Source organism: Helianthus annuus, chromosome 10 (genome assembly GCF_002127325.2).
Source record: "Helianthus annuus cultivar XRQ/B chromosome 10, HanXRQr2.0-SUNRISE, whole genome shotgun sequence".
NCBI classification, from domain to species: domain Eukaryota; kingdom Viridiplantae; phylum Streptophyta; class Magnoliopsida; order Asterales; family Asteraceae; genus Helianthus; species Helianthus annuus.
This window is the reverse complement of record NC_035442.2, coordinates 35208981-35220599: the sequence shown is the minus strand read 5'-3', so window position 1 is coordinate 35220599 and position 11619 is coordinate 35208981. Positions and strand designations below refer to the sequence as shown.

The following is an 11619-nucleotide window of genomic DNA, read 5'->3' as shown; positions in this document are numbered from 1 at the left end:
CAAACAGAGTTTAGGTTTAAGGATGTTTTAGAGTTTTGTACCCAGTTATTTAGAAAACAAAAAAAGGTTAAACAGAACCGGCCCGACATTTCCGGTTTGCCAAATATCTGATTGAACCGCCGCCGCCTATCGGCCAAACCGGCCGGTCTACTGCAGAAACGGCCGGTACATGTGAATCGGCCCGGTAAGAGCTACGGATACCGACTTGACCGGTCCGACCGACCGGTCCGGGTCTGACAACATTGCTAAAACATGATCAAAATCACTAAATATATTTTATGCCATTAAATAAATACATTTACTTTGTAAACAAATAATTCGGATTAAAATGTACAAATCTTTAGTTCTAATCAAAACGAACCTAATCATGTTGATGCAAATCGTGAGACGAGTTGTGGTCTTGTTTCTTGTCCTTGTAGAACCATATCGCAACACAAGTGTAAATTATCAAGTTTACTGAGCAAACACATACCAAAACTAGATAGTACATATCTAGACGAGTTTCATCATTTGTTCCTTCATTAAACCATCCCAGTTGTCTTCTGAGTGTTAACATGAGACTAGTGTTTACTAACTGTCCAAGACACCATACAATTTCCATATATTCCTCACCATAATTTTGTACTTGTTTGTCAACCTGTGACACGTAAAACTTTAACATCCCCTTCTCTGTAAGGCCTTCCATACATCCAAGCATGAAGAACTGAGGTACTAACCAAAGAAAACTTATGGATGTTTCGATATATTCATTAACCCCACTGCCCAAATTTCGAAGTTCTTTCACCCTGTTAACCTCTAGTTGCCAAGCGAAAACACATGATAGGAAAGAACAAAGGACTCCAACACCAATTTGGAGCTTTTGGTTACGTCGGAAGCGAGTCCACTGATATAGAAATGGAATAGTAAAATATGTAAATTCTAGAATCACAAAGTACATCTGGACCGGTATCTTGTATGAAAATTCAAGATTGTCAAATTGTTCGTAGTAGAAAGTGTTCCCGACCGCTGATATTAGTGACACCACAAAAAAAGTTCCCCACATGGGAAATATTCTTAGAAGGCTTCGAATTACCTTCACATCTTCTTTATAACAATTATCTCCGTGTTCTTGTTGTGATCCTTCATTTCCCGGTTTTCTTTCTAGAGATCTTTCTTGTGTTGAACATCTACTTTAAAAAAAAAAATCTTATGATTTAGATTCTTTTTCAGAAGGAAAAACAAATTAAGTGACATTTGAATCTACACAAAAAGATAGAATGTCGAATGAATTTAAAAAAAAATGAAGGGTGATATTACCGTGACTTGGATCTAAGTAGCTTTTGTAAACGAGCACGAACTACTCTGAAGAAGATCTGAATGGGTCTGTGAATTAATTCACCTTGATGATACACACTATGTCCTTTACAAAAGATCATCAAAGTGACTGTCAATGAGATCAAGCAAACCAAAAATGCAAAATTCCAACTTGTATGAGTGCTCCCAAGAGAATATGGGGCAACCCACATTGTTGCAGATATGGCACCAGAGACATGTGCTACACGTCTCCAGATTGTTGCTCGTGCATGAGATCGTTTTTTGTTTCGACCTTCTGATTTGTCGACTTCATTAACCAAATCGGTAAGTATGTTTTCTAAAAGTCTATCACCTGATTTTCCAAGAGCTAAGAGAACTACCAGGATCACAATAAGCCATGTCACGTCATACGGATTGAAGATCAACAATAACATCACGCCCTGAATAGCAAGAGACATTTATGTTAGAAAAGTAGTGTAGATAAAAGCAAAACCACAAAATATTGGTGTTTGTTTCCCTCTTTTGTGTGTGCTACTATAGTATATATATTTCCATTAATTTATGTCAATGTGTCTGATCCAACAGGGACCTAATTAAGATACGTGTAATGTGTTTGTGTTCTTAATGAGTTATTAATTTAATTTAGTTAGCTAATTTATCCTCTTTTATGTGTGTTATACATATCAAAATATGTCCTATTATCATATACATATCGAAATTCATACTTCCCGTAAGTTAGGTTTGTTTTGAATAGATATATTTTGATACTGAGCTATTAGTTTAATTTACTTAGCTAACATATTATCATACATATATCGAAATTTATATTTCACCGTAAGGTTTGTTTTGAATAGGTAGATTTGGAAAATGAGTTATTAGTTTAATTTACTTAGCTAATTTAAGAAATACATTAATTTAATCAATTATGTAATTTTTTAATCAATTAAATTGTTTCACTCCAATCATCAGGACAAATTACATAAGGATAGCAGGTAGACGAGCAACAAACTGCGCCGTCATCCCCTTCTAAATAGAAAACCCTAATCTACTAAAAACAAAGTCTCGCCCCTGAGGGGTCGAAAAGTTGTGGACCACACGCTGAACTCTAGCCAAGAACCGAACCGCCTCCAATGCCAAGGAGCCAAACGTGTCAAACGCCAGGGGGACAAAGGCATGCTGATTATCCTCACAAAGGCATGTAACCCTTATATATATAACATTACATAAAAATATCAAATCAAAACATTTTTATTGGTTTAAACTTATTTTCTGTTCTCATAAGATATTTTATCTGGCATAACTATATCTATAGAAAGAGTAAACACGTTAAAAAAAATAATTATACTTCTTGAAGGAGGAGATATCCAACATCTTCACCACCCGTAGACATCTTGACTAAAGTATTGGAAATGTCTACTTAATGTCGTCTTACACACAAGCTGAAAATGATTAGTCCTTACACTTCTATAGCCTAAATGAAAGATACCAACACAAGATGATTCTCAAATAATCCCCATGAGTTAGTCACACTTACACTGATAAATGCAGTGGTTGAAAACAGAAGTGTTCGGAATCGTCCCACAAATGAATCCGCCGAATGAGCCATGAATATCACGAAAAGTGATGATAACGATTCTTGAATGTTTGATAAAACAGTAGACCTCACAAAAGAAACTTCGTGGTCCGTTAAATACCACATAAGCATTTCGACAATCGCATAGTATGTTAAGGAACGACTAAACATCAAACCTGCATTTGGAACACATAAAAGTAGGTAATACCGAAACACATGACTAACACGAAACGAATTTTTTTTCTGTATATGATACTATACTTACCAACAACAAAGAGGAGACGATGATCATAGATAAAATAGTAATGTCTCCGGCAGACTATGTAGACCAAGGTAGAAACGATGAAGAAGCCCAAAGATGGGTAGGAAATGATGATCGAAAGCATGTTCATAGTTGATTATTTTAGATCAGCTATCTTGCTTCTTGGGTACGTAGTTCGCCGAGTGCTTTAGGTTCACTCTTTTGTGTTTACAGTTTTATTTGCAAACACCAGGTTTTGTTGGCATTCTTTTCTATAACACAGTTTAATAGCTCATGTGTCACATGCTGTCCTTGTTTACCCACTAAACAATCACACTCAACTGTCAAGTTAAAATTTATGGTAAGCAAATAATTTTAACATAAACATTGGTAATAGTAATAGTGGACAATACTCTTAATTAACGTAACGATAGTTGTAGTCAAGGGCGGACTCACTTAGAGCGGGTCGTGGTTCGCATACCTCAATGTTTTTTTTTAAAAAATTAGTAGTTACCATATATAAATTTTATAAATACTTCATAAATACAATTGGGTGAACACTATAAAAAAGAGAAAATTTGGTGTAGTGCTAAACTTCTTTCTTTACCAATAAGAGGTCAACAGTTCAATCTTTGTATACACAGTTTTTTCTGTTTATTTTTTTAACTAATTGATTCTTTTTAGTTGTATAACTTGAATTTTGTTACTTATCTATTTGTTACTATGAATACTAAGTTTAGAATGACATCGTATTTTCATTGTGTGTTTTCTAATAAATATTAGTTATATATTTTTGTTATATGTTCCTCGCTCTGACCTGACCCGAACGAGAACCGACCTGAAAATTTTAATGTTTTTTTTTGAAAATTTTGAACACCGAAAAAAATAGACACTATTGGAAAAAAATCCTGGGTCCACCACTGGTTGTGGTTATTTATTATAACTTGTTATAAATCATTAATAATGTAATCTAACTTAAAATTCCTAAAAGATAAAACAAATAATAAATAAATACCTTTTTCATAAAAAAATATATATTAAGGTATACAACTCTTTTACTATATATTACTATTTACGTACAACATTAAGTTGGAAATATAATTGAAATGAAAAGGTTTACACAACATTAAGCTGGAAATATAATTGAAATGAAAAGGTTTAGAGTTTCTTGTAATTTAGGCAAGTAAAGTAGATGTGTTACCTCAATATACTATAATGGATTCTACTTTTCTGTACGGATACGTCCAAAAGCAACATCGCTTGTCCTAGTGGCGGACGCCGGACATCCACATCACTAAATAATTTTGTGTATTATTGAGATTTTTTCATTCACCGGAAAAGCTAAAATAGTTATTTGTGAGTGGCTTCCTTATTATATTACAATAAGTGGTTATGAGTAAATAAGAGAGATTCATATCTATACATGAGGATCAATGTTCATCCCTTTTAATTTTTTTTTATATATTTTCAAAATTGGTTGTTGTTTTAGGAGAGAGAAAAAAACTAATGATAATGTACAAAAAGTATTATTTAAATAAAAATGTGAGATAAAATGTAGTGATATTTAGTGTAATTATAGGAATGAGGGGAAGAAATATGAATGTTCTAATTGTTTTGTCTTTACTATTCAGTGGGGAGGGGCTTGAAGAGAGGGCATGAAGCGTCACGTGACAGTCACGTCAGCAAAGAAGAATTTCTCCTTCAAGACCCAAAAAATGCGAGGTGGGGGGTGAAAGGGTGGCGTGGGCGACACATGGAATTCACTTTTTATTTAATTTATGTTAAATAGAACAAATCTATTAATATTAAATAAAGATATAACCCAGACAAACGAACCTTTATTAGACTCGTAATTAAAAACCAAACCATTTAGTATCAAGATCCGAGCATACGCGATAAGCACCGGCATGAAAATCGAGAAAAACGCACGATTGGGCAAAAAAGGCAGTCGAGGACACGTGTCACGTCGAGGCGCCACGTGTCAGACCTATGCTAGACACGTGGCAGGTCTAGACCGGGCCGACCCTCTCGGCGACACGCGGAAGAAATCAGTTCTTCTCCCGAGACGCCGGGAGAAGCCAGTCTGGGCTATATAAGGCCAGGTCTGGGAGAAGTTCAGTTGCACCAGTTCGATTTTAAATCAACACTTCTTTCTTTCTCGAATTGTTGTTCTAGTACCAGAGCCCTTAAACCCCAAAACTCTACCCTGTTATCAACGTACAAACTTAAATCACTAGTACGGTACCCTGTCCGATCGATTGAAACCAAGCCAACAGATGTTTAAGTTGTCACACCCTAACCGATGGCGGAAGAATCGGAGTGAGACGAAAACGAGATTGCAACAGGCTTCATAACACTAATGTGAAAAGTATTTAATAATAAATTTCATTTCATGGCTAAAAGAATCAATTACATTGTTTAAAATCGAATACAAGAAGTTGAAACAAAATGAATTACATTACAACAAATATTTAAAGTTTAAAATGCGTTTCTAGGCATCCTACTAAGTTCTGTACATCATCATCATCATCATCAAAATCCTGCAACATGTTTTAAAGTATATTTCAATACAAAGTAATGGCGAGTATACAAGTTTTGAGTAATAGCATATAAGTAAAAAGATTGTCTCAAATCCAACATGGCAATTTTATATATAAAGTTGAAGCTAGCATGCATAACTATAGGCCAAACCCGAGTGTCCACGAGAATAATGTGCATCCTTCGTCACCGAAGTGAACGAGACCGTAAAGTATAATGACTTAACAATACCCCGACGAGCGGCGTGCTACTCCTATAGCGCTATAATTGTTAAGGTGGGCTAGCTAAGTTAATGACAAATAGAGTGCATGAAAGTATTCTAGCATAAACAACCTAAGTATAACAAATAGTATGTTTGGCGGATCGAGTGATTGAATATGTTTGATTATGTGTATTGTGAATTTTGATAATTGAAACATGTTACACCCAAAAGTGCATTAAAGCGTAAAAAGGGTCAACTATACTCACAATATTGCAAAAGCTTTCCGATTATCCATGAGTGACGAGTTGTTTGTTAATAAGGAGTAAATGGTAAGGTTACATGATGTTTATGGAGTGATTAGATTCAGGATTTAGAATTTAAAGTACAAAAAGTATGTATTCAAAAAGTATTATCTAGTTCTAAGTACTCGTTAATGACAATAAGTTATGTGTGATTTCATAGGTCCTAATTTACCCAATAAAATCAATAACGAGAGTCTTAGATTCGTAGATATGATAGCCTAAGTTTATGACGAATAATCATGTCCCGATTATCATCACAAATTTAGCCATGTTTATATATATATATATATATATATATATATATATATATATATATTTACAAAGTTATAATATTAACCTAAGACTAAGTCCATCATAGATTGTCATATATTATCATGTAACTCAAACATGGAGGTTTAACCTCTTTATATGATTCACAACTACACAAAATCATCACAAGGATGATTCGGAGGGTCATAAATAACAAAAAATAAAGAACTAACTAGTGTATCATCAAGTGAGGTGTGGAATTAAGTTAGGATCTCCAAAGCATCCAAAGTTCACACTTGCATCCAACATAAGTCCCACCATATGAACTATGGTATACTTATGTGATTTCAACACTTGTGGGTTGTATTAAACCCTAACAAAACAAAAAGTTTAGTGGTTGTTTGTACCCCTATTAAACCCTAACAAAACAAAAAAATTAGAGGTTTTTTGTACCTCCAAAATTGCAAGAATCAACTCTAACAAGTTCCACAACCATTAATGGGTTTATGAGGTCGCTAGGTGCAAGATTCAAGCATAAAAAGTTATGTTTTGTAAAAGTTAACAAAGTCTCTTCCAAAACAGAAAGTTTGGACCTCAAAATGGTGTTGTTCCACCTTGGTTTACCATGGTAGACCTGTGGAAGCATTCCTAGTGGTGTTCCAAGCTTTGTAAGAGAAGAAATGATGAAGAAAAGTCGAACAAAAGTGAGTTTGCATAAGTTTCTATAAATCAGAAAGCAAATCTGACTTTGGAGCCTTATGTAAGTGATGTATCACCTTATTTCACCTTGGTGAATCTTGGATAACATCCTTGAAGGTCATCCAAGTAGATTGGTGTAAGAAAACATGAGAAAAAGTAGAAGAAAAGTGCTCAAAACTCACTGTTTTGAGTAAAGGTATAATCTGCCATAACTTGGAGATTTGGGTGAATTGTGAGATTTTTCAAGTGAAATGAGGGTGTGTAAAAGGTTAAGGTAATGTGAAGACATGTATTTATAGTGTGGAGGTTAGGGTTAGGCATTAAAGTGGGTTAGTTGGGTGTTTAAGACAATTAAGTGAGTGTTGAATGGTGAAAATTCGACCAATCGCGCGCTGTTAAGAGGCTGAGTGCGGATCACCCTTTGCCGCGTGTCGCGCAAGGTGGAAGTGTTCGGTGTGCGTGTCGCGGGGGCTATCAGCCTATAACTTTCTTGTTTTGACAACTTTGGTCCCCCATGGTTAGATATAATGGATGCATTAGTGTACAAATTGGCATATAGAACATGCGATTGAGTATTAACTTAAATAAAAAGCATAGATAATGTATTGTAAATGAATAACCAAGTGTTTCCATGAAAGAAGCGTATGAAGTCATGTATTTACGTTAGTTGCTTGTAAGATGAACGCGTGTTTACGAGAATAACGAATATGTATCGAGTATGTATACGATTAGAATGTAAAGCAAGTACGATTAATCGAAATATAAATTAAATAAAGTGATCAAGTTTTATTACGATCAAAGTTGCGAATTACAAAGCCGAAAGTGAAATATGAATACGAATATAAGTTTCCAAAAATAGGAACGTAAATAATCATTCTAATTAAGGTAAGTTTCGAAAAGTGAGGCGTTACATAAGTGTTGTGTGAATAAGGCTATACTTTGTCATCACATTGTGGGTTTTGATCTCGTGATAATAGTTAAAGTTGAATTTGGTTAATACACTAATATGTGTTGCATTGTGTGTTTAATTAGGAAACCGAGACTTAAGCCAGAAGGCTAGTACTGAAACCCTAAATCTGCAACGTGAGTCATTCTCTTTTACTCAAATAATTTGCAGAACCCAAAATGTTTTCCAAGTTGTACTTATAGTGATTAAGTTTTTATATTCTGAAATTACTACCAGTATGTGGGGTTTTGTATACACTACTTGATAAGCTTCGCTATTGCCCCAATTGAGGGCCAATAGTGATATGACCATAGTCACAAAAACTGCCACCGAGTGACAAATACTGATTGAGTAATTGATAGATATAAACAAATGTAAAAACCCTTAATGCTGTAATTATAACAATGTGTTTTTTTACAACTGAATGAACTCACCAGTATTTTTCGCTGACCAAAAGTTTTTAAACACGTTTCAGGTGATTTACTGTGAAGAGAAGAAAAAGTGCTTGAAGCACTTAAAACTTAAATAAGTGGCTATGTAAACCTGAATAAACGTGTTTCGTAATCAAGGATTTATTCCTGTGAAATTCCTTTATGTAAATACAGGTTTTATCCCACAACTTATGAAATGAAAAATTTGGTGTTTTGAAAACTCTGATAATTTTTCCTGACACTCGGTCCTGATAAGTTTTCCGTTGCGACAATTTTAATACACCAGTACCACTTGTATCTGTTCACAGCTACTGCCCAAGGTAGGTTCGGGGGGTTGTGACAATAACAACCTGTATATATTTATTTGCTTTGCTATAATAATCCATCTTGTAGGTTTGTCGTGAAAAGATAATGCCAAAAAGTCATCATCTTAGGTAAGACAAGCCAAGGAATCAAGTAACAGAGAAACGACCAAAATTTATTGACTTAAAAATAAAGAGAAAGACACGAGGCCATGTCAAAACTGCAGACGGGTTTAAGCCCTTTTCTTAGCAGTTTCATTCTCATAACCAACACTGATCGTTTCTCTGGACCTCCGGTTCCTTACGCTCCCCTGCGATTTTTCGACTATTTCTTCACACCAAACTCTTGCAAGTTAAGTTCCTAACATCTAGATTAATTTGATTTATGCTTTGCATGTTTACTAACATCAAGATTTGGGGAAAAATCTAGAGTTCTTGAACTTGACCTGTGTCGATCCGAATTTTTTTCTTAAATCTTCTTAGTAGCAGTTAATAGAAGTGTTTTGAAGAGTAAATCGTCAACCCATTTGTAAACAAAAATTAGAAATTTTCATCCAGTTTTCATAAACCCTTATTCATAACCGAAGTGTTTTAAAGGGTTAAACGGGTTTGTAACTGGAAATTGATACTTGGGGTTTGTTTTTCGGGGTATACCGCACATAGGGGACCAAAAGTTTTGGATTTTTAGAAGTCAGCTTGAAAAGTTGGAATTTTGGCAAAACAGTAGGTTAACACAGGGCCATGCCTATGAGGCACGGGGTCGTGCCCCTTGAAAAACATGTAGCACGAGGGCGTGCCACTAAGGCACGAGGCCTAGTACAGACCCCTGTTTCTCAATTTTTCGCAATTTTTACCATACTTGACTGTTTAAAATGTTCGTTCTTTGCAGGAAAATGGCCCCTGGCCCCTAACTTTGGGAACGGGCCGCCGTGAGCCAGTTATCAGTGGTATCGGTGTTTATTAATTTGGCTGTGAAATTTACATCAGGACCGTAGTTAGGAAATAGTTTAACAGAGTAAAACACCACATTTTTATAATAATAAGTACATGGGAAATTCCCAAGTTTCCATTACAAACATGTTTATAGGGATAAACCCTAATTTATTGAAATAAAACATCTTCTTTATTTAGGTAACTTTTATAGCCACTTTTCCAAGCCTTCAGTGCTCTCCAGCTGGCTTCTAATTGGCTTTCACATTTTATTACCTGAAACGCGTTTAAAAACATTTTATCAGCAAGAAATACTGACGAGTGAATCCCAGTTTAATCAAGAAAAGTTTTATCATTTTACAGCATTGAGGGCAATCCAGAAATTACATTTGTTTACATCTACTTTACTTACCACCCACGGTACTATCAATTCTGACTTGTGGTAATGTTACTACTCACAGTGTAGTAGGGGTGTGTAAAAAAACGAATTAACCGAACCATATATAACCGAATTAACCGACAAAACCGAACTGAAAAAACCGAACCAAATAAAAAACCGGTGGGTCGGTTAATGGTTTTTTTGAAAACCGAAAGTAGCGGGTCGGTTATGGTTATCATTTTTTTCATACCCACCATAACCGAACCGACATGTAACAAATCTTTGTAGGATTTAGGACTTTTTACCGTATTTTTAATATTTGATGTTTTTTTACTGAAGATTTTTAGTACTTATGGGTTTTTCATATCATTTTGTGGTTTTGGTTGAATGTTTATTTGAATTTATAGAATGTATCATATCACTTTATTTGAATATTCGATAATAATTGGTATTAATATTATAGATTATATGTATTTTTTAATACTATGTAATCTTTCTATACTAATAAACAAAAATCCTTTTTGGACACGTGTCATTCTCTGGTAATTTCTCACCCTTATTTTCTTATTTATCTCTTTTATTTAATAATAATAATATTAAACATCAATTTAACCAAATCTATTTATCTCTTTTGTTTAATTGATTTCTTTTTTAACTCTAAAGTTTCAATCTTTGCTAATTTAAGTCTAAAGTTTCAATCTTTGGTATTTTAACCCATTTGATTAATTTGATTTTTCACTTCTAATTCAAAAGTTTTAATCTTTTGCAATTTAACCCCTTTATTTTTTTTTACTTTCATTCCAAAACTTCTCGAGCATGTACTTGTTTTGAGTGCCTATTTATTTTCATCTTTTGCAATTTAATCTCAACATTTTTTTTACTTTCAACTTTAGTCTCTTATATACTTTTCATCTTTCATAAGTTCTCCGTATAACGTGTCGTTCTAAATTTCCGACTTAACACGCCGCAACGTGCGTGTGAGGTTCAACGCTTTTTCATCTATTTTTTTCTTGTTTGACATTGTAACGCCCGAAATTCTCGCTTATGTTATTGTTCAGCTTGTGGATATAATTTAGAGATAAAAAAAAGCGATGCCGCATTAGCTCCGGGACCCAACTGCACCAAGATAATAACTTGGAGGGTGCAAAGTGTATAACACAAAACCTTGTTTTATTAAGGAGCAATAAGTCATATGGAACATATGTGAGGGGGGCCATAGTGTAAATTTCTATTTAAACCTCTATGTAAGCAAACCCTATAATCAAAACTTCACCATTCTTAGACAATAACCACTGTGACGGCGCCGTGAAGAAAAACAAACATATGCTGAGTTGTTTTTGTTCCTTTCCTTTCCATTGATGCGAGGTATGATCTTGTTATTTAAATGTTGGTTAGGTCGGCTTTCAAACAAGATAGTTATTATGTATGTGTTTGGCGTTCATTAGGATTTGCGGGTATCAAAATCGTCGCGTAGAAAAAGACGGTTGTGTTATTGACCTCCGGCGATTCCGGGTGGTCGTGAAACAGTATAATG

The 11619-nt window shown here is 34.6% G+C and overlaps 1 protein-coding gene across 2 annotated transcripts; it reads right to left on the bottom strand.

The window, feature by feature from the left end:
* Window positions 1-258: 258 nt before the first annotated feature.
* Window positions 259-3402, bottom strand: LOC110884508 (protein NRT1/ PTR FAMILY 5.7). 2 transcript variants are annotated; one of them, XM_022132227.2, is made up of 5 exons: window positions 3132-3401; window positions 2828-3042; window positions 1297-1733; window positions 1073-1166; window positions 292-883 (listed from the first exon to the last, which is right to left on the bottom strand). In XM_022132227.2, exons 1-5 carry the CDS (start codon window positions 3256-3258, stop codon window positions 362-364), a joined length of 1395 nt encoding a protein of 464 aa, XP_021987919.1. In that variant the 5' UTR covers window positions 3259-3401; the 3' UTR covers window positions 292-361. The 2 variants fall into 2 exon arrangements, with proteins under 2 accessions (XP_021987918.1, XP_021987919.1); XM_022132226.2 differs by having other exon boundaries at window positions 259-1166; window positions 3132-3402.
* Between the last annotated feature and the right edge of the window lie 8217 nt (window positions 3403-11619).